The sequence below is a fragment of the Arvicanthis niloticus genome, chromosome 22, assembly GCF_011762505.2.
Source record: "Arvicanthis niloticus isolate mArvNil1 chromosome 22, mArvNil1.pat.X, whole genome shotgun sequence".
NCBI classification, from domain to species: domain Eukaryota; kingdom Metazoa; phylum Chordata; class Mammalia; order Rodentia; family Muridae; genus Arvicanthis; species Arvicanthis niloticus.
This window is the reverse complement of record NC_133429.1, coordinates 3,887,487-3,911,840: the sequence shown is the minus strand read 5'-3', so window position 1 is coordinate 3,911,840 and position 24,354 is coordinate 3,887,487. Positions and strand designations below refer to the sequence as shown.

The 24,354-nt window shown below is 51.3% G+C and overlaps 1 protein-coding gene across 1 annotated transcript in view; it reads left to right on the top strand.

Moving 5' to 3' along the window:
- The first annotated feature begins 1,083 nt into the window (after positions 1-1,083).
- The window catches only part of Notch3 (notch receptor 3), a 41,356-nt gene continuing 18,085 nt past the window's right edge, over positions 1,084-24,354 (top strand). The window contains exons 1-24 of the mRNA XM_076919637.1: positions 1,084-1,265; positions 3,676-3,757; positions 8,040-8,182; positions 8,265-8,603; positions 8,689-8,811; positions 8,897-9,130; positions 10,502-10,657; positions 10,773-10,958; positions 12,095-12,208; positions 12,533-12,646; positions 13,003-13,236; positions 13,354-13,464; positions 15,306-15,498; positions 15,571-15,722; positions 16,289-16,402; positions 16,888-17,043; positions 18,989-19,214; positions 19,510-19,711; positions 19,848-19,995; positions 20,381-20,565; positions 22,397-22,529; positions 22,607-22,864; positions 22,948-23,066; positions 23,420-23,985. Coding sequence (XP_076775752.1) covers positions 1,148-1,265; positions 3,676-3,757; positions 8,040-8,182; positions 8,265-8,603; positions 8,689-8,811; positions 8,897-9,130; positions 10,502-10,657; positions 10,773-10,958; positions 12,095-12,208; positions 12,533-12,646; positions 13,003-13,236; positions 13,354-13,464; positions 15,306-15,498; positions 15,571-15,722; positions 16,289-16,402; positions 16,888-17,043; positions 18,989-19,214; positions 19,510-19,711; positions 19,848-19,995; positions 20,381-20,565; positions 22,397-22,529; positions 22,607-22,864; positions 22,948-23,066; positions 23,420-23,985 — 4,406 coding nt within the window. The 5' untranslated portion in view covers positions 1,084-1,147. The remainder of the gene's footprint in view (positions 1,266-3,675; positions 3,758-8,039; positions 8,183-8,264; positions 8,604-8,688; positions 8,812-8,896; positions 9,131-10,501; positions 10,658-10,772; positions 10,959-12,094; positions 12,209-12,532; positions 12,647-13,002; positions 13,237-13,353; positions 13,465-15,305; positions 15,499-15,570; positions 15,723-16,288; positions 16,403-16,887; positions 17,044-18,988; positions 19,215-19,509; positions 19,712-19,847; positions 19,996-20,380; positions 20,566-22,396; positions 22,530-22,606; positions 22,865-22,947; positions 23,067-23,419; positions 23,986-24,354) is intronic.

Here is a 24,354-nt window from a genome sequence, read left to right as displayed (position 1 = left end):
CCTTCCACCACAGGAGTGTCTCTTTATGCCCTTCCAGGATTCTGTGGGTCCTCTGTACCAGCCCTGTGGTGTCCTAGTGACGGGGATGTCCAAGACCAGTACCCTCCACCCCACTCTTGAGATTTCCACTGAGTGGACCTCTAGAGTTTCCATTCTCACTCCAGACAGAGAGGGCTTCTAAAGCCTTTGCAGGTTTCCTGGTAGTAAAACTCAATTAGTTAATGGCAGTGGAACGATAGGCCTCGTGGTAAAGCCGTAGAGTGTGGGGTGTGATAGGAGCTTATTTAAAGTATTTTATCTTATTTCTTGTGTGTGTGTGTGTTTGTGTGTGTGTGCGCACACGCATGTTAGCAAGCATTCGAGCCAGTGTGATTAGGAGTGCATGTATCACAGGGTGCATGTGGCTGTCAGAAGACTATGTATGGTAAAATGTTCTTTCATTTTACCGTGGGAGTCCCCGGAATTGAACTCGTGTCCGCGATTGGCAGCAAGCACCTTTCCCTGTTCGGTAGACCTTTGTGATCACCACACTGTAGGAGAAAGGAGGCTGCTTCTTGAGAGAGCTGCACACAGGCACATGAGACTCACACGCACGAGGAGACTCCTGGCCAGATTGTAAATGCTGCCCCGCGTTTGTGGCCCGGTTGGGCCTGAGTTTTCAGGTGATTGATGTTTAGTGTCTCCATGGAACTTCTACATGGTTTGCACGGGTGCAGCGGCGGCTACTTGTAGCCTCTCTCCACCTAGGTTTAGAGGGTTTGGAGTCCGGGTGTTTGCGTTTGTGTCATAGCTGTGTATGTGAGCCCTGGCTTTGGTTGTGTGCTGGAGGATGAGGATGGATGTGTTCATGAGCTGGATACTTGTCATGTCACGCAGGTTAAGATCGCATCTCTTGTGGCGGACGTGAGTGTACCAAGGTATGCTAGTCCCCTGCTTGGCTGGTAGAGGGGTCGGACCCCCGGAGGCCGGGCAGGGGGCGGGGGCGCTCAGAGCCGGCCCCGGGGCGGGGCGAGCCGCCCAGGCCTGGGGGCGGGGCGGCCCGACAGCCTCACTTCAGCGAAGTTGGCGGCGCGGAGGCCGGCCCGGGACGTGCCCGGAGCCCTGGGAAAGAGGGAGGAGGGAGGAGGGAGGGTCGCGGCCGGCCGCCATGGGGCTGGGGGCCCGGGGCCGCCGCCGCCGTCGTCGCCTGATGACCCTGCCACCGCCACCACCGCCCATGCGGGCGCTGCCCCTGCTGCTGCTGCTAGCGGGGCTGGGGGCTGCAGGTGAGGGATCAGGGACTCGGAGGGTGGGACTGGGGCTGCAGGGGCGGGGAAGAAAAAAAATATCCTAAGTTTGGAACTTAGAGGATCTGCCACCCTAGGACTAAAGCTGGGGCAGAGGTGCAGCAGCCGGGGGTTGTGTACCAGTTATGGGGCGCGCACAGATTCGTGATGGGAATGTAGGGTCCTAGAGGCCGGAGGAATCGAGACCCTTGAATGAATTAGGAGTCCAAGACTAGGAGTTGGAGTTGTGGGAATCTGGGGCTGAAATTCGGAAACGAGGTATACCAAAAGTTCCAGGCTCCCCCATCCTACTTCTGCCTGGAGTCCTGGGAAGGTTAGGAAGGGGGCTCAAGGACCCCCAAGGCCTAGGACCCCTTGCACAAAAGCGCCTCCCCTATCCCGGGCGGGCCGTGAAGGTGGGGGGGGGTGCAAGGAGGGGGCGCGAAGTTCTCGGAGCTCTGAACTCGGAGAAAACTTCTCAGGCTGGAGAGCTGCAAGACCCGGCGCTGGAGCGCGAGAAGCAGGAGCCGGAGCCCTTGCGGAGCCCGCGCCCCCTCCCCCGCGTGCTGCCCGATCCTTCTTCAGGCCGCGGGATCCCGCAGTCTCGGGACCCCGCCTCTGTGCCGAGAGAAGGGGCGAGGTCCACGTGCTCATCTCCGGCTTCTGGGCCCCCTCCCTGTGGCCGGAGCCCCTCCCCAGCCGGCCTGGGGCCCCCGCCCCTCCTCCTCCACTCTGAGCTCCCCTCCCCCGCTCGGGACAATGGCTTCGCCGTCTAGACACCCCCTCCCCCCTGCCGGCCTCGCGCTTTCTTTGCCAGACAAAGCAGGACCCACGGAGGGCCTGAGCGGGGACTGAGGGGGCGCCCCCACCCCTGCCCCGGGAGGCTTGATCAGCGGGGGAGGGGCATAGGCCGTTGGCTGTGGCCAGGGGTTCTAGGGCGCCCATGGTGGGACTCGGTGTTGGGCCGGGTGAGACTTGCATAGAGTAGCGTCCCTAGCTTAGCCTCTAGGCTCAACTAGGCAGGACTGGGCAGGAGCCACCGCCCCCGCGGGGCCAGCGCAGACTCATGGCCTGTCACACATAGAAAGGAAAAAAAAATGCATGTGCACAGGTTTAGCACACCCATAGATGCACACTTGGCACACACAAGACATACCTATGTGTTTGCTGCTCATATGCTGATGTGCATTCATACAGAGTCAAATATGATCACACAGGCATGGTAGGCTTTCCATGTTCAAGGTCACATTTATAGCTGCCAATACATGACCCATACAGACACACCAGCGGCCACACAGCTGTATGCTTGAATAATGCTGTTCATATAGGTGGATGCACAGTGCATGCAACTGGCACACACGAAGTACATGGCTATGCTGTTTGAAGACACCAGCCTGGTAACATGCACATGGACTTTCACTATTAGTTACTTAGTGGTCTAATACGCTCAAGTCTCCATACAGACTGTCACACAAACTCACAGGCATATGTACACACACACACACACACAGCTCACATGGTTGTGTCTCCCCTCACATATTTTGTCACGTCACAAAAATGAATAGGTCCTTCACTCTTAATTCAGCCTCTTACTGTCTGTCTGGGTTTTTTGTTTTTGTTTTTGGTTTTTTTTTTTCTTTCCTCCTTTCAGTTTCTGTCTGCTCCTGTTTCCCAGTTCTCCCCCACTCCCCTTTCCTTCTGTCTCTGAGGAACAAAATTTCTAGGGGGCCCACACCTGTCTGAGCATATAATTCTCCACTAGCTCAGACCTGGCCACACCTCTCACCCATCTGGCAAGCCTGACGCACCCAAAGCGGGATACAGCCCTGAGGGATGGGGACACTGGAGGGTGGCACAGGTCTTGCACCAGCTCTTTCTTCTCTACACTACATAGCCTATCCATCTAGTACCCAAAGCCATCTCTATTGCTGCTGTCAGTTCCTCCTAGGTGCATGCTTTGCCTACTCTTTCAGAGCTAGCAGGGACTGTAGACACAGGCCCAACGTTGCCTGCCTCTTCCATCTTTCCAAGACATGGCCTTGAAGCTGCAGACCCCTTTTAACACTCAGCACCTTCACTTCCTACTCTGTACCCTTTCTCTGTTATGCACATCCTAGTCAGGGCAACTTTCTGAGCCTCCACATCTGGCACAAGTCAACTCCTCCTCCTTCCCACCCCTGCCTTGTGGTTCCCAGGGCTTGAGCTGGCAGGGACAGCTGCAGCCCCAACAGCTGGGACTGGGGTGGGGTGGGGGCGTGGGAACTGTAGATAGGGGCCTCTCAGTACCCACACAGATACCCTCCTAGCCCCGTGCAGCTGTTGCCTGGCAGACAGGAGAGGAGGGTCTGTCCTTACGGTTTGGGATTCTGGGTGCCTGTCTGACCTCCCCACCTTTTTTGCCCTCACACAGCACCCCCTTGTCTGGATGGAAGCCCATGTGCAAATGGAGGTCGGTGCACCCACCAGCAGCCCTCCCGGGAGGCTGCTTGCCTGTGAGTGTCTGGCCCAGCGCCATCAGTGGGCCCTGCATGGGGGAGGGAATCTGTCCTCTTCCTCTGCCTCTGAGTCTCCACGTGTGTGGCTTGGGTAGCCTCCTGTGTTTTCCTATGGGAATCAGACAGCTTTAGGAGTGGAGGCTCTGGGGTCTCTCTGGCCTGGGTTCAAATACCACATCATTTTGCTAAGTGTCTGAGCCTTAAACCAGTTAGTTAAGTCACAGTATTCTGGAATGAAAAATTGATTTCCAAGGCCAATGACAGTGGCTTGACAGTGATGAGGCCGTCCATACCCTCCTGTAGCTCAGAATACAGGAGGCACACAGGAGACCTATTTTAGAGCCCTGTTTTACTGTGTTCTGGTTTGTGTGACCTTTGGTTAGTCACTTCTCTTTTCTGAATCTCACTGCATCTGTGAAACAGGAATGCTTTCCCTGGCGTGTGACTGTGCAGGAAGAAACCCAAGAGTTATTTGGGAAATGCAGAAGGTTAGGGAAGAAGAGGGGGTGTTTGGGAAACAGCTCTAAGTTCTGTGACATCTGGAGCAAGTGCCGGGGATCTTCCCAGACACTTATGTCTACAATGGGTTTTCTTTCATGAGGTTGACCGTGAGGATTTGAAAAGAACCTTTAACTGGGTGGTTTACACTTGTATTTCTCAGCAGAAGCAGGAGGATTGCCTTTAGTTGGAGGCCGATTTGCATTACACCGAGTTCCAGGGCAGCCTGCTATCAGAGTGAGGTTGTCTCAGTGTTTTGTTTTCTAAAGGGGGGGGGGGGAGTCAGCTAGAGAGCTTAGTAGTAAAGGCACTTGTTGCCAAACTTGGCGACCTGAGTTAAATGCTGGGGACCCAAAAGATGGAAAGAAAGAACCAATCTCGACAAGTTGTTCTCTGACCTCTACATGAACACACACACACACACACACACACACACACACACACACAGTAATAAAAATTAAAACTATATTAAAAATAAGAAACTTTTGAAACTTTTTGAGGGCTGGAGAGGTTCAGTGGTGTTTGCCAGTACATACAACCTGGGTTGGAAGGGACAGATCTCAAGGTTTGTGGGCTTATTGGTCTTGCTTTCTTTTTAATACTAACAGCAGTCTATCCAGCAGCTATTAATTAGTTCTTTCATCAATGTGTTCATTTACTCAATACCTGGTAGGCTAGCCAGTGGATCAGCCTCAAGCTAGGCGGGGCCAGGATGACTTCCGATATGGAAAAGCCCCCTTTGAAATGACAATGGCTGTAATCCCATTTAGTTTCATTTGGGGGTTACTAGCCGAGGGGCATCCTGAGGCTGAGGGGTTACGACGGTTGTGCTGGGAGGGCAGAGTGTGTCCTTGCTTGGAAGCAGTGGCTTGGAAGGGAGGCTGAGCCGCGGGGCGGGGCGCCTGCGCAATGGAACTACACGCCTGGACGGCTGCCGACAGGTGAATAAGCCGGAGGCTGCCCCGCCCCTCGACAGGTGAATCACCGGCTCTCGCGGCTTCCGGGATCCCGGATCCGGCGGAGTGGAGCTCGCTCAGCCTCCAGAGTAGATCTTTTGGGGGACCTCAGCTTATGTCCCTCTCATCCCAATCCACTCCTTCAGTTTCTCAAATCCTCCTGTCCTCTTAGGAGTGACCCTCTCCCCCCCCGCCCCCCGCAGTCTTCCTCCTGGGAGAAGGCTTCGGGGTTCTCCGTTGCTTGGTCCTTGTCTGTCATGCGGATCCGTTCTCTCCTTGGAAGCTGCTCTCCCCCTCCCCGCCCCGCTACGTCTCCCCTAAAGCAAAAGCCGCGGGGCGGGGGCTGGAACCGGCCCGACCGGTCGGCTGGGGCGCGGGGTGCAGAGCGTGGGAACCCGCCCGCGGCGCAGGGAGGGTGCCGCGCCCAGCTTGGCGGTGATACCAGGGTCCCCAGCGCCCTGCACGCAGCGCCCCCTCCTGGCGCGTTGTCGTCGGCGCCTTGCAGGTCTTTGGGTAGGGGGGCTGAGAGCGTCACCTCCCAGCTTCGAACGCCACCCACACCCCTCCAGGACTGAGCCTCCACGTGTTTATCTGGGAACGGAATTCGGGGGGTGTGGGGAGGTATTGTAGGTGACTCTAAAAACTGAGTCACCTGCTTTGAGTTCTGCCCTTGGCGTTTGAGACTAGACTGAGCTAGGGGATCCTCGCTGGGAGCCGGAAGGGTAGGGTGTTGAGTTAGAGGTGAAGTAAGTTGTGTCCATGCAGACCCAGGATCTTTTGACTTGTCTAGTCCCCTTCCTTAGTTCTCCTCACCTTTGTCCGTGGAAAGGTTACAAACTTAAGTCTTTCAGTTTTTGTTTTCTAACATTCTGGACTACCTTGGGTTTGGGGAAAGGGCCACAGACCCTCCCTCCTGCATGAGGGCGGAGGTGCCCATGCCAAGCCCCACCCGATCCATGGGAGGAGGGTTGCACGCTCATGGGAGAAAGGAGTTTATGATTTGTGAGTGAGAGTTTCCCATATTCGCGTAGGAGGCTGTGGCTTGGTGTCTGTGTTTGCCAGGCCAGTATGCCCAGTTGTATGTGTTGTCTGTGTGGTTTCTGGCTCTTTCTGGGTGTGTCTGCCTCCTGGAGTCTGAGGCTTTTCGTTTGTTGTTCCCAATACCTGGAATGCCCTTTCCCACGTCACCCTTTGGCTCACCCCCCCCCCCCTTTTTTTTTTAATACCTTCTTTAGTGCGAAAATATAACACTCACTCATTCTGTGGCCCTCCGGCTGCTTGTGAGTTTCCTGCGGTTGCTGTACCAGATTACCACAGACAGGGTGTCTTAAAACAACAGATATGTACTCTGGAAAATCTTGGAGGCCGGAAGTCTGAAATCAAGGCGTTGCCAGTACTGGCTTTCTCTACCGACCGTCCGGGGGAGAAGACTTTCTAATGTCTCTTCCAGTTTCTGGTTGGCTCAGGCTAATGGCTACCTCCCCGTACTCTCTGCACATGACCTTTCTTCTCTCTTTAGTTTCTATCTGTCTCTCTCCTGTGTCCTGGGAATAGAACCCAGGACCCTGCACACACCATACAAGAATTACCACTGTGCCATATCCCTGGCTTTTCTCTTCTAAAGATACTGTATTGGGACTAGTGGCACGGTTTTGAACACAGTTTGATACCCAGCTCTTATGTGGTTACTCACCTGTAACTCCAGCTCCAGGGGTTCTGGCCTCTGAGGACACTGTGCTCAGGTGCACACAACCACACATGTATACACATACTTAAATAAATAGGTGCTGAAAAATGGCTCCACGGTTAGTAGCGTGTACTGTTCTTTTTAGAGGACTTGGATTTGGTTCCTGGAACTTACATGATAGCTCACAAGCATCCTTAATGTCAATGTCCTCTTCAGACCTCCATGGGCACCAGGCACACCCAGCATGCACATACATACATGTGAGAAAAACACTTGTCCACATACAAGTAAAGAAATCTTTTTTAAAAATGGCTTTGGTAATACAAAGTGAACTTGTCTCGATATTCTTCACAATTACATTGGCAAAAATTCTTTTTTTCCCCTTTCTTTTTCTAGTGCTGGGGGTTGAACCCAGGGCTTTATGCATCTTAGGCAAGTGCAACACCACTGAGCTATATTCCAAGTCCTCTTGTTATTTGTTTAAAATATATGTATTGATTTAGAGACAGCGTCTCATGCAGTCAAGGCTAGCCTCAAACTTGCTATGTGGCTAAGGCTGGCTTTGAACTCCCCATCCTCCTGCTTTTTCCTCTGAGTGCCAGGTTTGTGTGAACCTCCTTGCCTGGGCCATCTCTTTTAAAAAGAAATAAGGTGCTAGTCACAGCTTCTGGGACGTGGGCATGTTCTTCAGGGGGTACCGCATCTTTTTACAAGCCTTGTGGCTTATACAAGCTGTTTTTGGCATCTTTCGTATTAATTTGTTACTTGTCTATGTTTTCTTTGCCCGACCTGGCTATGAGGACCAAAAGGGTAAGAATGGCTTTTATTTTGTTTGTTGCTGTGTTTTAGTATGTAGCAGGTGCCAATAATATTTGTTGTCAGAATAAATGGGGATGGCTGGGAGTGGTGGCACTCACCTCTAAACCCAGTGCAAGAGGCAGAGGCAGGTAAATTACTGTGAGTTCCAGGCTAGCCAGGGGTATGCAGTGAAACCCTATCTAAAAAAAGGAAAGGAAGGAAGAATAAATGGATGTGTCTGACCGTTTGTTTGGCAAGTGAGTTGTCTGGTGACTGTGTCTTGTGTTGTCTGTCTGGCATTGCCATCCTTATACTGTCCCTACCACACATCTTCCCACAGGTGCCTACCAGGCTGGGTGGGTGAGCGGTGCCAGCTGGAAGATCCTTGTCATTCAGGCCCCTGTGCTGGCCGAGGCGTTTGCCAGAGTTCAGTGGTGGCGGGCAGGGCCCAGTTCTCCTGTCGTTGTCTTCGTGGCTTCCGAGGTGAAGGGGTGGGCCTGGATGGGAACCCATGGTAGGCAAGGATGTGGTCAGTCCCAAGCTCACCCTCTCCTGGTTCTTCCAGGCCCAGACTGCTCCCTGACAGACCCCTGCTTCAGCAGCCCCTGTGCTCATGGTGCCCCCTGCTCAGTGGGGTCGGATGGCCGTTTTGCCTGTTCCTGCCCACCTGGCTACCAGGGTCGCAGCTGCCGAAATGACATAGACGAGTGCCGGGCCGGTGTGATTTGCCACCATGGTGGTACCTGCCTCAATACACCTGGATCCTTTCACTGCCAGTGTCCACTTGGCTATACAGGGCTGCTGTGTGAGAACCCCATAGTGCCCTGTGCTCCTTCCCCATGTCGTAATGGTGGCACCTGTAGGCAGAGTAGTGATGTCACATATGACTGTGCTTGCCTTCCTGGTAAGTAAGTGGTACCCAGGGAAGGCAGCTGGGGACCATAGGCCAGCCTGCTGGTGACCACTGTTACTTTGTCCTCCTCTTCTAGGCTTTGAGGGCCAGAACTGTGAAGTCAATGTGGATGACTGTCCTGGACATCGGTGTCTCAATGGAGGAACGTGTGTTGATGGTGTCAACACTTACAACTGCCAGTGCCCTCCTGAGTGGACAGGTGGGCATCAGGGCTGCAGGGAGCTGGGGTGGCTGACCTCAGGTGGCACATGGGAGACTTAGACTAGCACATCTTTGTGCCCTAGGCCAGTTCTGTACAGAAGATGTGGATGAGTGTCAGCTGCAACCCAATGCCTGCCACAACGGGGGCACCTGCTTCAACCTGCTGGGTGGCCATAGCTGTGTGTGTGTCAATGGCTGGACGGGTGAGAGCTGCAGTCAGAACATCGATGACTGTGCAACGGCTGTGTGCTTCCACGGGGCCACCTGCCATGACCGTGTGGCCTCTTTCTACTGTGCCTGCCCTATGGGGAAGACAGGTGAGTGGCCATTTTCTTTGTAGGCAACGGAGTGGTTTCAGAATGAAGGTAAAGACAGACTCTGGTTTGAGTATTAGAGAGACTGGGGAGTGCGGCTGTTTCTTATTGGTAGAGTGTGTACTTAGTGCGCACAGGCCCTGGGTTTACTCCTTAGCATTAAGGAAGAAAAGAAAGATGAGGGAAGAAAGGAGAAAGAAGGGGAGGAGGGAGGAGGGGTATGCTGGATACTGGGTTTGGAAGGAAGGCAGAGCCTCTATCCTATGAGGAGGCCAACATAGTCCAAGACAGAGGCCATTGGAGTGGGGAAACTATTGAGAGGTCTAACTGGGAAAAAGACAGGTGCTAGGGAAGTCACAAAGGTCTGTTTGTTCCTTACACGTAATGTTTTGGTGTGGGAGGGTCAGACTTCGGTTGTCAGCCTAGGCGGCACGCACCTTGATAATGTTGTTGTTTGAGACATGCTGTCAATATGTGTGCCTCAGGCTAGCCTCAGACTCACAAGAGATGATCCTTGTACATCAGGCTAGCCTCAGACTCACAGAGGTGATCCTTGTACATCAGGCTAGCCTCAGACTCACAAGAGATGATCCTTGGGCTTCTGTATTCTGAGTGGTGGGTTTAAGGGATTGTGTTACCACGCCTGACTAGAGTCTTGATTTATCATCTTTTAAAATATTAAAAAAGAACCTGTGTGTGTGTGTGTCTGTGTGTGTGTTGGCTGCATTTATGTCTGCTGCATTATGTCATGCTCCATGCACGACTGGTATGCTCAGAGGCCAGAAATATTCATCAGATCTCCTGAGACTGGAGTTACTGATGGTTGTGAGCCGCCATGTAGGTTCTGGGAATCAAATGTAGGTCCTCTGGAAGAGCAGCCAGTGTTCTTAGCTCTCCAGCCCCTCGTGCCTTGCTTGTAAAATGTTTCTGTGTTATTTTCAAATGGTATCGAAGAAACAGATTAACAGATAATACTACTGAACCAATATTCCATATGTGAAACATTCTGTATGTTTCATTTTTTACCAATAAATGGCTTAAAAAATAAAAGCAGATACTAAATACACTGCTGGTTAATATAAACAAGAAACAGGGAGCAAGGGATGGGCCAGTGTGTTAAGGTGCTCTCTGAGCAGGCCTGGCGAGCCTACTTCTATCATTGGGACCCACTGGTAGAAGGAGAGAAGCAACCACGTTATCCTGTGGCTTCTGCACATGCACTATGACATGCACACACTCCCCACATAGCAGCAGCAGCAGCAGCAGCAGCAATAGTAATAATAATAATAATAATAATAATAATAATAATAATAATAATACAGCAAGGAGATACTTTGTGGGGACTGGCTCTCCATTTCTGCTTACCTTTCCTAGGCCTCTTGTGTCATCTGGATGATGCATGTGTCAGCAACCCCTGCCATGAGGATGCTATCTGTGACACAAACCCTGTGAGTGGTCGGGCCATCTGCACCTGCCCACCTGGCTTCACTGGAGGGGCCTGTGACCAGGATGTGGATGAGTGCTCTATTGGTGAGAAGAGTACCTTCTGGAAAGGAGCCTGAAAACAGGGAGGGGTGGGGCCATGGTTGGCCATGCCCACACCGGTTGTGTCTTTTCTTCCCCATGCCCCGCCAACATTCTGCAGGTGCCAACCCCTGTGAACATTTGGGTCGGTGTGTGAACACACAGGGTTCATTCTTGTGCCAGTGCGGCCGTGGCTATACTGGACCTCGCTGTGAGACTGACGTCAATGAGTGTCTGTCCGGGCCCTGCCGCAACCAGGCCACGTGTCTTGACCGAATTGGCCAGTTCACTTGCATCTGCATGGCAGGTGGGCGGTGGGTATGGCTTGGATGGGTTATGAAGGCTGAGGCCTGGGGTGAAACTGGGTTAATTTTTATTTACTTGAAAAGCAAATGCTGGGCATAGAGGCACGTGGCTGAAATCCCAGCACTTGTGAGGCAGAGGTAAGCTCAACTCTGTGAGTTCGAGGCCAGTTTGTTCTACATGGTGAGCTCTTGGATGGCTAGGACTATAAAGTGAGACCTTGTCTCAAATAAAATAAAATAAAATAAAATAAAATAAAATAAAATAAAATAAGGGCTAGACAGATAGCTTAGTGGCTAAGAGTACTTCCTGCTTTCTAGAGGACTGAGTTTGGTTCCCAGCATCCGTATGGGACAGTGCACAACTGTCTCTAGCTCTAGCTCCCAGAGATCTACCACTCTCTTTTGGCCTCTGAGGATACCCATGTGTTCAGGACACACACACACACACAGACACACACAGACACACACAGACACACACAGACACACACACACACATAAATAAATAAAACTAAACTAAGCAAACAAATAAACAAAAGACATTTCAGCTGTTGTGGCCCAGTAAGACTCTCTGGAAGTCACTGTGTAGGCCAGGCTGTCCTTGAACTCACAGAGACCCACCTTCCTCTGCTTCCCAAGTCCTGAACTGAATGGCATATGTCTCTATGCTGAGTCCACTTTAACCATGAGGGTCCCAGATTGTCAGGCTTGGCAGCAAGCATCCTTTTTTGAGCCATCTTGCTGGCCCAAGACTGGGTTTAAAGTGGAGCTTCCTGGCTGGAGAAAGGGAATTCTGTGTGGTGAGGGTGAAACCTTGTAACCCTCGATAAGGTAGGTGCAGGCCAGCGCCCGAGCAGAATTTTACCAGATAATATCAGAGGGGAGCTTCATAGACCTTAGTCCATGTGAGACCACAGCTTGGTGAGGGTCCACCTTGTCTGAAACTAAATCTAAGCCTGAATGTGTTCATGCATGCCTGTTATCCCAGTAGTTGAGCAGCTGAGGCAGGAGGATCATTAGTTTGAGGCCAGCCCAAAGCAAAAAATTATCTCAACAATCCCACAACAAAATCAAAGCCCTGAAACAAAGTGAAGAGGCCTCCTGAGGGAACTTTCAGAGCTCTCATCCTATCCCTTTCCAGGCTTCACAGGGACCTACTGTGAGGTGGACATCGATGAATGTCAGAGCAGCCCATGTGTCAACGGTGGGGTCTGTAAGGACAGAGTCAATGGCTTCAGCTGCACCTGTCCATCAGGTGAGGACCCAGGGATGGGGAGCCTGGCATGTCAGGTTGTGACAATATTGAACTTTAAAAAGACAATTAACTTCAAAAAGTAATTAGTTACTTACTTCTTTTGTGTATGTGGTTTCTCTCTTTCTACTATGTTATGTACATCTTGGAAATTGAACTCAGGTGGTCAAGCTTGGCTGGCAAACACCTTTATCTTCTGAGCTGTCTCTCTGGGCTAGTCTGTATTGAAACTGATTTAAAACAAGGCCAAGGGGGTTTCCCATTCAAACAAATCAGGTTACCTGCTTTAACTATTTGGGTCACCTTTCATCCACTTCTCACTTCCAGGATTCAGTGGGTCCACATGTCAGCTGGATGTGGATGAATGTGCAAGCACCCCCTGCCGGAATGGTGCCAAGTGTGTGGACCAGCCTGACGGCTATGAGTGTCGCTGTGCAGAGGGTGAGGGTGGACCGTGAGACTGTGGCAAGAGCCAGAAGGTGGGCTGGTGGGCTGATGGGTGTCAAGGACCAATAACACACTTAGGGATAGCCTCAGAGCCAGGTTCCAGTGAGGCCAGGGCAGGGCCGGTGACACTTGAGTGTGAAGCTGATGATGGTGGTAGGCAGAGGTCTTGGCAAGATTCAGGGTGCAGCTAGTAGTGGGATTTAAAGTGGGAGGTTCTGGGCCAGGGTCAGAGCTTGGAGCTGGGCGGAATGGAAGGGAGTAGGGGTGAGGCCTGAGAGCTGAGCTAGACTTGGGCTGAGACTGTCTGTAGCCATGGACAAGTGTCAGACTCTGATCTCCCATTCTTGCAGGCTTTGAGGGCACTCTGTGTGAGCGAAACGTGGATGACTGCTCTCCGGATCCCTGCCACCACGGGCGCTGTGTGGATGGCATTGCTAGCTTCTCGTGTGCTTGTGCCCCAGGCTACACGGGCATACGCTGTGAGAGCCAGGTGGATGAGTGCCGCAGTCAGCCCTGCCGATATGGGGGCAAATGTCTAGACTTGGTGGACAAGTACCTCTGCCGCTGTCCTCCAGGAACCACAGGTGGGGGCTGGGGCTGGGCTATGACAGTACGTGAGGGCCTGTGGGTGTCCGTGATGAGTTTGCAAGTGGTGCTTGACGATAGCAGCTACTCCTGCCACACTTCCTCCCTCCCTGTAGGTGTGAACTGTGAAGTCAACATTGATGACTGTGCCAGCAACCCCTGTACCTTTGGAGTTTGCCGTGATGGCATCAACCGCTATGATTGTGTCTGTCAGCCTGGATTCACAGGTGAGTAGGTGGCTGCCATGGAGTGGAAGCCCTTGTAAGATAGGGATTAAGCCACAAATCTCTTGGGTGCCCCCACTTTATTTTTTAAAAAAAATATTAGGATTTATTTATTTTGTGTACATCTGGAGGTCAGAGGACAACTGGGTGGAGTCGGTTCTCTCCTTCTACCGTATAGGTCCCAGGGATCCAACTCGAGTCGTCAGGCTTGGCGGCAAGCATTTTTCCCCAGTGAACCATTTAAGTCCCCTTCTCTCCTTTATCAAGGTCATCCCCAGCACTCACAAGGCAAACGCAGGAGGATTAGTGCATGTTTGAAGCTAGCCTGACCATCACAGTGAGTGCTAGGCCAGCCAGGGCTGCATAGCCAAATCATGTTTCAAAATAAAACGACATACAGAGAGGGCTGGAGAGAGGGCTCAGCAGTTTCAAGCACTTGCTGCTCTTGCAGAAGACTCAGGTTTAGTTCCCAGCATCTACATGCTAACTCACAACTGCTTGGTTTTGTTTTTGGTTTTTAAATAATAAAATAAAATAAGATAAAACAAACAAACAAAAAAATAATACATCAGAAATGGACAAAACAAAACCAGGAGGGAAAAGAGCCCAGGAGAAGACACAAGAATCAGAAACTCACTCATCCACAAACTCAGGAGTTGCACAAAAACACCTAACTGGAAACTGTAATATACAGGCAGAGGGCCTGGGGTGGGCCTGTGTAGGCTCCGTGCGTGCTGCCCCAGTCTCGGTGAGCTCATCTGAGCTTTGACAATGTTGATTTAGAGGGCCTTATTTCCTGATTTCCTCCATCCCTTCTGGCTCCCAGTCTCTGGCCTTGTCTTCCGCAGGGGAGGGATTTGAATGAGACACCCCTTAGTGTTTCAAAATCTCTCACTCTCTGCATACAGTCTAGGTGGGTGGGTGGGTGGGGGGGCTCTGTATTTGTTCCCATCAGCTGCAGGAAGAAGCTTCTGTAATGATGGCTGAACTGTGATGGTGTAATGATGATGTAATGATGATGTAATGATGATGCAATATGATGATGTAATCAGTGGTGGCACTGATCTGTGAGGTATTAGGAGTCATTTTATCAATACTTTCTTTTCCTCTTAAGACTAGTAGTATTTGGTTCTACCCTGGCCCTACGGGCTAACTAGCCTCAGGCTCTTGGTCACTGAAGCAGTATTGGGTATGGGTTCCATCATGTGAGGTGGGCCTTAAGTCAAATCAGGCATTGGGTGGTTGCTCCCACAAGCTTTGTGCCCTACTGCCCTAGCATAGCTTGGAGGCAGGACACCACTGTAGATAAAGGGTTTGTGGCTGGCTTGGTGTTTATGTTTCTCTTTTGGTAGCATGCAGAGTACCTTTCTGTACCAAAGACCCTAGAATATAGAAGGTTCTATGTAGGCACAAGTTAGTGAGCCTCACAACTGCTTATAGCTCCAATTCCAGGAGTCTGACATCCTCTGCTGGCTTCCATGGGCACCAGGACCACACCATGATGCACTAGCACATGTGCAAGCACTCAGAGAAAATAAATAAATAAATAAATAAATAATGAATAATAATGAATCTTTTTTAAAAAACAGAGAGAGAAAGGAGAGGTGGAGATACGGAGAGGGAGGAAGGGAGACAGGTAGAGAGAGAGAGAGAGAGAGAGAGAGAGAGAGCCAGAAAACCTACCTTGTAGTATCTTGAGGTTGTTCAGTCACTGGTATGGGGTTGTTGTTCTGTCCCCAAAGTGAGGTCAGGGTCAGCTGTGGGATGCAGAGCAGGGTGTTCCCTCTCCTTCAGTTGGTGCCACTGTCTTTGTTCTGGAATGAAGTTGCCTGTACACTTCCCAGGGCCCCTCTGCAACGTGGAGATCAATGAATGTGCATCCAGCCCGTGTGGAGAGGGTGGCTCCTGTGTGGATGGGGAGAATGGCTTCCACTGCCTCTGTCCACCTGGCTCCCTGCCTCCACTCTGCCTACCTGCGAACCATCCCTGTGCCCACAAGCCCTGTAGTCATGGAGTCTGCCATGACGCACCAGGCGGGTAAGGCCCTTTCCCAACTCCCTCATCTGCGGTCTCCAGCCACCTGCCACACCTCGCTGCCTCCCCCACCAGGTTCCGCTGTGTGTGTGAGCCCGGTTGGAGTGGCCCTCGCTGCAGCCAGAGCCTGGCTCCAGATGCCTGTGACTCCCAGCCCTGCCAGGCTGGTGGCACCTGCACCAGTGATGGAAAAGGCTTCCGCTGCACCTGTGCCCCTGGATTCCAGGGTGTGTGTCCCCATATTCCCCCCCAGGCCATCAACACTCTTGTTTCTCATGTTTCTTTTCTGCTTTTTGTTTGTTTGTTTGTTTGTTTTTGTTTTTAAAGCTTTGCTTAGCTCCTTTTGTCCTGAGTGTCTCTGTGTGTCCTGTGTCTGTGTGTGGAGGCCAGAACCAGAAGAGGGCATGCATGTCATCCTTCCTCACTCTCTACCTATTCTTCTGAGGCAGGGTCTCTCCCTGAACCTGGGGTTTGTGCTGTCTTGGGTAGGCTGGAAGCCAGTGAGTCCCTGGGATCCTCCTGTTTTCTTCCTACTTGCAGCTGGAGTTATAGTTTGTTATGCAGGTGGGAGGGTCTAAGTTCTGGTCCTCATGATTGGGCATGAGGTACTCTTAACTTCAGAATCATCTGTCTAGTCCCTTCTGTATTTCCTTCCTTCCTTCTTTTCTTCCTTCCTTCCTTTCTTTAATCTCTCTCTTTTTTGTCTTTTCTAAATATCAGGGTGGGGACTCAGGGATGGGGAGCTGGGAGCAGTGAGCCTTTCAAGACTATTTAAACTATCTGCCCCCTACAGGACATCAGTGTGAGGTGCTGTCCCCCTGCACTCCAAGCCTCTGTGAGCACGGAGGCCATTGTGAGTCTGATCCTAACCGGCTGACTGTCTGTTCCTGTCCCTCAGGCTGGCAAGGTACACTAATGTCCTCCTCCTGTCTTTTTTTCTACTCTTCTTCCTCCTCTCTTCTTTCGCCTCCTCTTTCTCTTCTCCTCTTCCTCCTCTTCTGCATGTTGCTCCATATTGGGTAATGCCAGGGAGCCCAGAGGGGACTCATCCCTGCTCTGCCTTCAACAGTGCTTCATTCTGGGGAAAGACAGCTGGATTCAGACATTCACAGCCCATCTGAGTCAGCTCAGGATAAGAGAGAGCCATATGGGACTGAGGATGCTGGGATACCTGACATTTGATGACAAGTTTTTGAAGGGGTGACTTCAGAGTATGTATTCAATAACTAAAGAGATAGGCAGAATATAGTTCTGGAGTGGCATGTGCCAAATGCCCAGGGACAGCGGCTTGTCTTTGCCTTTCCTTGCCTCGGCCTGCAGGTTCTTGGGCTGCAGCATCCTCAGACCCTACTTCACCCCTGTAACCTTGATTGCTTCCCCTTTCACCTCCAGGTCCACGGTGTGAGCAGGATGTGAATGAGTGTGCCGGTGCCTCACCCTGCGGCCCCCATGGTACCTGCACCAACCTGCCGGGGAGCTTCAGGTGCATCTGCCATGGGGGATACACTGGCCCTTTCTGTGATCAGGACATTGATGACTGTGACCCCAGTAAGTGTAGGGATCTTTGGGGTGCTTCTTTCCCCAGGGAACCCACTCATCAAGTCATACTTCTTGGCACTGTTGTTTCCTGACTTTCCTGACAGCTGTCACTCTTCTCATGCACGAGGACCTTGGTTCTCTCCTCAGCACCACTATATAAATAAGTAACGGGCTGGTGGGATGACTCTTCAGGGAAAGGCTCTTGCCTTTAAACCTGATGAACCCAGGTCAGCCTTACAAGTTTTCTTCTGATCTCTAAATGCCTGTTATGTGCATGTGTATGCATGCGCATGCATGAGTGCGAACACACACACACACACACACACAGACACACACAGACACACAGACTAAATAACAATAATAATCCAAGAATGAAACAAAAAGTTAAAAAAATATGTTTTATTTAAGCCATTATAGAAAAATATTTTCATTTCCACATATAAGACCCCCCAAATTTGAATTTTGCTAAATGTGTTTTACATTTGCAGCTTATCTTATTTGGACTGGCAGCGATATCAAGGCCTATCAACCTCATGTGGCTTGTAGTAGCTACACTCATCACCACAGACCTGTGCCGAGCTCAGGAATCAGAGCAGGCAGTACCACTACAAGTATTCCTTGGTACTTTGAGATTGGCCCCACAGTCTCCATGGATTATAGACCCTATGGGCGAAGTCCCTTATTGTCAAATGGCTTACTTTTGCAAATAACCTCTGCATATCCTCCCAGATGATTTAAATCATCTCTAGATAACTTACTTTTTATTTTAAAAAAATTTACTTACTATTGTGTGCATGTGTGTAGGTGTGTATGTACCATGGGCGGAGGTTCTAGGACAGTATGGTCCTGCCATGTGGGATTTGGTGCTACAACTCAGGATGTTAGGCTTGGTGGCAGGTGCATTTACCCATGCTGAGCCGTGTCATCAACCCAGACTTCATTTTAAATTTAAATTAGAGGAGAGAGAGAGAGAGAGAGAGAGAGAGAGAGAGAACATGAAAGCAAGAGAGAGCGAGAGAGCGAGAGAGCGAGAGAGAGAGAGAGAGAGAGAGAGAGAGAACAAAAGCAAGAGAGAGCGAGAGAGAGCGAGAGAGAGCGAGAGAGAGCGAGAGAGAGCGAGAGAGAGCGAGAGAGAGCGAGAGAGAGAGAGAGAGAGAGAGAGAGAGAGAGAGAGAGAGAGAGAGCATGCACATGCTACATCAGAGGACAGCTTGCAGGAGTTGATTTTTTCCTTCGACCATGTGGGTTGCAGGGACTGAGCTCAGGCAGGTGTCCTGTGTGGGCAAGCACCTTTACCTGTTAACGCCATCTTGCCATCTTGCTGGTCTCTCTAGATGCGTTATGTGCCAAGTACAATGTACATAGCATGTATGTGTTTGTTATATTCTATTGTGTAGGAAATAACAAAAAAAATACTGTGCATGTTCTGTTCTTGGGTAATCTCTGATTTTAGCTATTGTTCATCTACTGATTGAATTTATAGATTCTTAACTTCAGAATAGGTAGGGCCAGTTCTATAGCTCAAAGGAGCTTTTTTTAAAAAAATAATTTTTACATTTACTTACTCGTGTATGTATTGTACATGTGTGCCATGGCATTCATGTGACGGTCCGAGGACACCTTGTACAGGGAGGTTGACCACAAAAGGGGACAAACTTTGATTTCTGACCAAGAGTGTCCCATATAGGCTGGGACACACACACCTTTAATTTCTGCACTCAGAAGGCAGATTGCAGGCTTATCTGAGTTCAAGGCCAGCCTGGTCTACATATTGAACTCCACACCAGCCATGGCTACCTCATAGTAAGACCCTGTTTCAAAAACAAGCAAGCAAACAAAAAGGACTGTCCCTTCTGGCTTCTTCCTGAGTCTTCCTCTGTGTAAAGCACAGCTAGGTCAGGCTGGGCTGATGTGGGCGTAGGGAATGACCAGACTTCTTTTCTGCTCCCTGCAGACCCGTGCCTCCATGGTGGCTCCTGTCAGGATGGCGTGGGCTCCTTTTCCTGCTCTTGCCTCAATGGCTTTGCTGGTCCTCGCTGTGCTCGAGATGTGGATGAGTGTCTGAGCAGCCCCTGTGGTCCTGGCACCTGTACTGATCATGTGGCCTCCTTTACCTGCACCTGTCCACCTGGTTATGGAGGCTTCCACTGTGAGAATGACTTGCTGGACTGCAGTCCCAGGTTGGTGGAGCATGGGCTGGAAACTCAGGGGCCTGTGACTGAAGGGGGACCAGAGAGGGCTTCATGGACTCTTCATCTATTTGAGGGATCTGATGATGATGTCACATGGATGAAGGAATGGGCAAGGCTGGTTGGAAGTCACAGACTCCAGTTCTTTTGAGGCCTAGACTGAGGCAGGCTCCATGGGTGAAGGAACCAAGCAAGATCTTTAGCTTATTGAGGATAGCAAGGGTCCAAAATTGGAAAGCACTTAGAAGGGTTGGTAGAGCTTGACCTTCTTGTCCTATTTTTCCAGTTCCTGCTTCAATGGAGGAACCTGTGTGGATGGCGTGAACTCCTTCAGCTGTCTGTGTCGCCCTGGCTACACAGGCACACACTGCCAATATGAGGCTGACCCCTGCCTCTCCCGGCCCTGTCTGCATGGGGGCATCTGCAACCCCACCAACCCAGGATTTGAATGCACCTGCCGGGAGGGCTTCACTGGGAGTCAGTGTCAGGTGGGTGGTGTCTGAGGACCTTGGGGGAAGAGTCCAGAAATGAGGCGGGTACCTGTGGGGTATCATAAAGGGATAAGCCTATCTTGTTTCTAGGGTCTCTCTCCCAGCCCTGACATTGAAGGTTTTTTTTTTGCAGGACCCAGTGGACTGGTGCAGCCAGGCACCCTGTCAGAATGGAGGTCGCTGTGTCCAGACTGGGGCCTACTGCATTTGTCCACCTGGATGGAGTGGCCGTCTGTGTGACATACAAAGCCTACCCTGCATGGAGGCTGCAGCCCAGATGGGTGAGGGGAGCATGTGGTGTATGTGGGGCTGAAGGGTGGTGCATACCTCTTGCTAGTATAAGCTAAATGAGAGTGTCATACAACATATGGGACTAATGAGGGGTGTAGCTCCTATGTGTGTGACTGTAGAATAGCTGGCCAGGATGTCATTGTATCCCTCACAGTGAGACAGCTGGGTGTGTGTGTGTGACTGAGCTGATAGAGTCATCAAAGTGGTGGAAAGAGACCAGGTTAGCTGACAAGTTAGTTGCCTGACAGCCCTTTGGAATGTGGGTGAGACACTATGGATTGATGCCAGCAGGGATATTGGATGCATGTGTGGTGTGTCCGGAATAGGAAAGTGGCATGACCACCTCTATGACTGATATCAGTCTCTGCTTCTCAGGGGTGCGGTTGGAGCAGCTGTGTCAGGGAGGTGGACAGTGCATGGACAAGGACCACTCCCACTACTGTGTGTGTCCAGAGGGCCGTACTGGTAGTCACTGTGAACACGAGGTGGATCCCTGCACAGCCCAGCCTTGTCAGCATGGGGGCACCTGCCGTGGTTACATGGGGGGCTATGTGTGTGAGGTAAGTGTGCATCTCAGGTGGAGGGAAGGGAAGCCAATCATGCTTGGGTGTGTTTCTGTGTCCTGGTGTGGGTCTCTCTGTCTCTGTCTCTCTGTCTCTGTCTCTCTGTCTCTGTCTCTCTGTCTCTGTCTCTCTGTCTCTGTCTCTCTCTCTCTCTGTCTCTCTCTCTCTGTGTGTGAGAGAACAGAGTGAGGTAGGTAAGCACTCTGTATCACTCAGCTTCATCCCTAGTCTGCATGGCTTTTTTTTTTTTTAATTATTTTTATTTTTCGTTAGGCCGGGCAGTGGTGGCACACGCCTTTAATCCCAGCACTTGGGAGGCAGAGGCAGGCGGATTTCTGAGTTCGAGGCCAGCCTGGTCTACAGAGTGAGTTCCAGGACAGCCAGGGCTACACAGAGAAACCCTGTCTCGAAAAAAAAAAATTGCATTTATTTTTGGTTAGGTTTTTGAGACATGGTCTCTTTATGAAGCCCTGGCTGTCCTGGAAATTGCTATGTAGTCTAAGCTAGCCTCCAACTTCCTCTAGGATTAGAGGCGTGCACCATCATACTTGTTTGCATGTCTTTTCTTTCCTCTTTCTTTCCTTCTTTCCTTCTTTCCTTCTTTCCTTCTTTCCTTCCTCCCTCCCTTTCTCTCTCTTTCTTTCTTTCTTTCTTTCTTTCTTTCTTTCTTTCTTTCTTTCTTTCTTTCTTCTTGAGACAGAGTCTCACTATGTAGCCCAGGCTGGCTTAAACTATTAGAGATCCACCTACCTCTGCCTTGCGAGTGCTGGGATTAAAGGAGTGTGCAGCCAAGCCTAGTATTCTTTTTTTTTCCCCCTCTTATGGATATCTGTCTGTGAGTGTGCACTGTGTATACACAGGAGTGTGTGTGCAGAGGCCAGGGGAAGACATCAGGTTTCCCCTCTATCACTTTACTTTGTTCCCTTGAGGTTTTCTCACTGAACCTCAAGTTAGGCTGGTAGTTGGTGAGTCCCAGTGATCCTCCTGTCTCCCCTACCCCACACCTGGGTTACAGACAGCATATCACACCTAGCTTTTAAAGTGGGTCCTGAGGATTTGAACTCAAATCCTCACACTTGTGCAGCAAGTGCTCTTACCCACTGAACCATCTCTGCAGCTCTTAACCCTCATGGCTTCGTGAGTGGACTTGGGGCATGTGAGTTTCTGTCTTCAGTTCGGTGTCTCTCTCTGGGTCTGAGTGACTTGTCATTGTGTCTGGACATGTGATTTGGAGTACCTGAGTATTTTTCCTGTGTGTTTTTATGAGCATATGTCCCTCTGTACTGAGTGTGCTGGTGGCCTTCCCAGTCCCACTCTGACCAAAAGCAACTTGAGGGAGAAAAGGATGTACTTCAACTTACTGGTTACTGCCCATCAGAGGGAAGCCACAGAAGGAGCCACAGAAGGAGCCACAGGCCAGCACTGAAGCAGGGACCACAGAGGGATGCTGCTTTCTGGCTTGCTTGTTTCCTTATACAGCTCAGGCCCACCTGGGGATGGGATAACCCAGTGTAGGCTGGGTCCTCCCACATCAATAGCAGTCAAGAGAATGCCCCCACAGACATGCTATAGGCCAATCTGAAGGAGGCAATTTCTCAAATGAGATTCCCTCTTCCCAGATATGTCTAGGTTTGGTTCAAGTTCACACACACAAAAATAACAAGCACAGTGTATTTCCTTGTTCTGGGTAAGTCTGCCCCCCTATACTGCCTGTGTGTTGGATGTCAGTATGTGTCCTTTTGCGGTGGGATTCTGTGTGCTCGCAGGTATGCCCAGGCATGTCTGTGTCCCGAGGGGCTGAGTGCATTTTTTTCTTGCCTTGATACAGTGTCCAGCTGGCTATTCTGGTGACAATTGTGAGGATGATATAGATGAATGTGCTTCCCAGCCCTGCCAGAACGGAGGCTCCTGTATAGATCTTGTGGCCCACTATCTCTGTTCCTGTCCCCCTGGCACACTGGGTATGTTAAAGCCAGGGTTGGGGGGCAGGAAAGAGGGTGAGTCTGTAGCCTCCACTGACCACGCCCCTACACCCTAGGAGTTCTCTGTGAGATCAATGAGGATGACTGTGGTCCAGGCCCATCCGTGGACTCAGGCCTCCGGTGCCTACACAATGGCACCTGTGTGGACCTGGTGGGTGGCTTCCGCTGTAACTGTCCCCCAGGTTACACAGGCTTGCACTGTGAGGCAGACATCAACGAGTGTCGCCCAGGTGCCTGCCATGTAGCACATACCCGGGACTGCCTACAAGATGCAGGTGGGGACTTCCACTGTGTCTGCCATCCTGGCTTCACAGGTAAGCATGGCAGAGAGACTGGCCAGGAACCTGATGTGGCTCTGCCATTGTAGTTGATCCGTCTGCATCTGTTTGTTCTGTAGGGCCTCGGTGTCAGACTGCTCTGTCCCCTTGTGAGTCCCAGCCATGTCAGCATGGAGGCCAGTGCCGTACCAGCCTAGGCCGTGGAGGTGGGCTGACCTTCACCTGTCACTGTGTCCCGGTAGGTGTGACTGGTAGAGGCGGAGGCTCTTGGGGAAAGAGAAGGCGGGTGACTTTCGGGAAGCATATGTTATAAGGGAGAAGTGGAAGACAACGAGGTTCTGAGATGCTGAATGTGGTTTGGAGTGTAACTTAGTGGAACTGTGACTTGGTCTTGTTGCCTTCTGGGGAAGTCCATGGCTTATCTTCAAAGTGAGGTCTACAGAGGAAAGGGGAGGTTGCTGAAATTGGAGAGGTTGGGAGAGGGAGGGTCATCATTTCCCAAGTCTTGACCTCCACCCTTCTCTCTCTCTTCCCCTTTCCTGTTTCTCCTCACTATCAATTTTTCTGTCGGTCCCCTTACCCCACCATTAGCCATTCTGGGGTCTTCGTTGCGAGCGAGTGGCACGCTCCTGTCGAGAGCTGCAGTGCCCAGTGGGTATCCCATGCCAGCAGACAGCCCGTGGGCCGCGCTGTGCCTGTCCTCCCGGGCTGTCCGGGCCCTCCTGCCGGGTTTCTAGGGCATCACCCTCAGGAGCTACTAATGCCAGCTGCGCCGCTGCTCCTTGTCTGCATGGGGGCTCGTGCCTACCTGTACAGAGTGTTCCTTTCTTCCGCTGTGTATGTGCTCCGGGCTGGGGCGGCCCGCGTTGCGAGACCCCTTCCGCAGCCCCTGAAGTCCCTGAGGAGCCACGGTGCCCACGAGCGGCCTGCCAGGCCAAGCGTGGGGACCAGAATTGCGACCGCGAGTGCAACAGTCCAGGCTGTGGCTGGGACGGCGGTGACTGCTCGCTGAACGTGGACGACCCCTGGAGGCAGTGTGAGGCACTGCAGTGCTGGCGTCTCTTCAACAACAACCGGTGCGACCCGGCCTGCAGCTCTCCCGCCTGCCTCTATGACAACTTTGACTGCTACTCTGGTGGCCGCGACCGCACCTGCAAGTGAGCCCCCGACTTCATTCTTCTGTCCATTTATACGTTGCTCTGTCAGTGAGCCACATCTGTCCAGTCTGTCTGTCAGTCCGTTTTTTGGATTGTCGGATGGGCCGTCCCTTCATTTTTCACAGCTGTTACCACTAGGGGCACTGATGGTTTCATCTGCCTGTTTCCACATATGTGCCTCTGCCCATTTATACTTTCACCTACACATAGTTTTGTTTTATTTTTTAAAAATAGGGTTTTACTATGTAGCCCTGGCTGGCCTGGAATTGGCTATGTAGATTAGGCTGCCCCTGAACACACAGAGGCGTCCTTGTCTCTGCCTCTGGAGTACTGGGATCAGAGGTAAATGCCAGCCTGCCTGGCTAACAT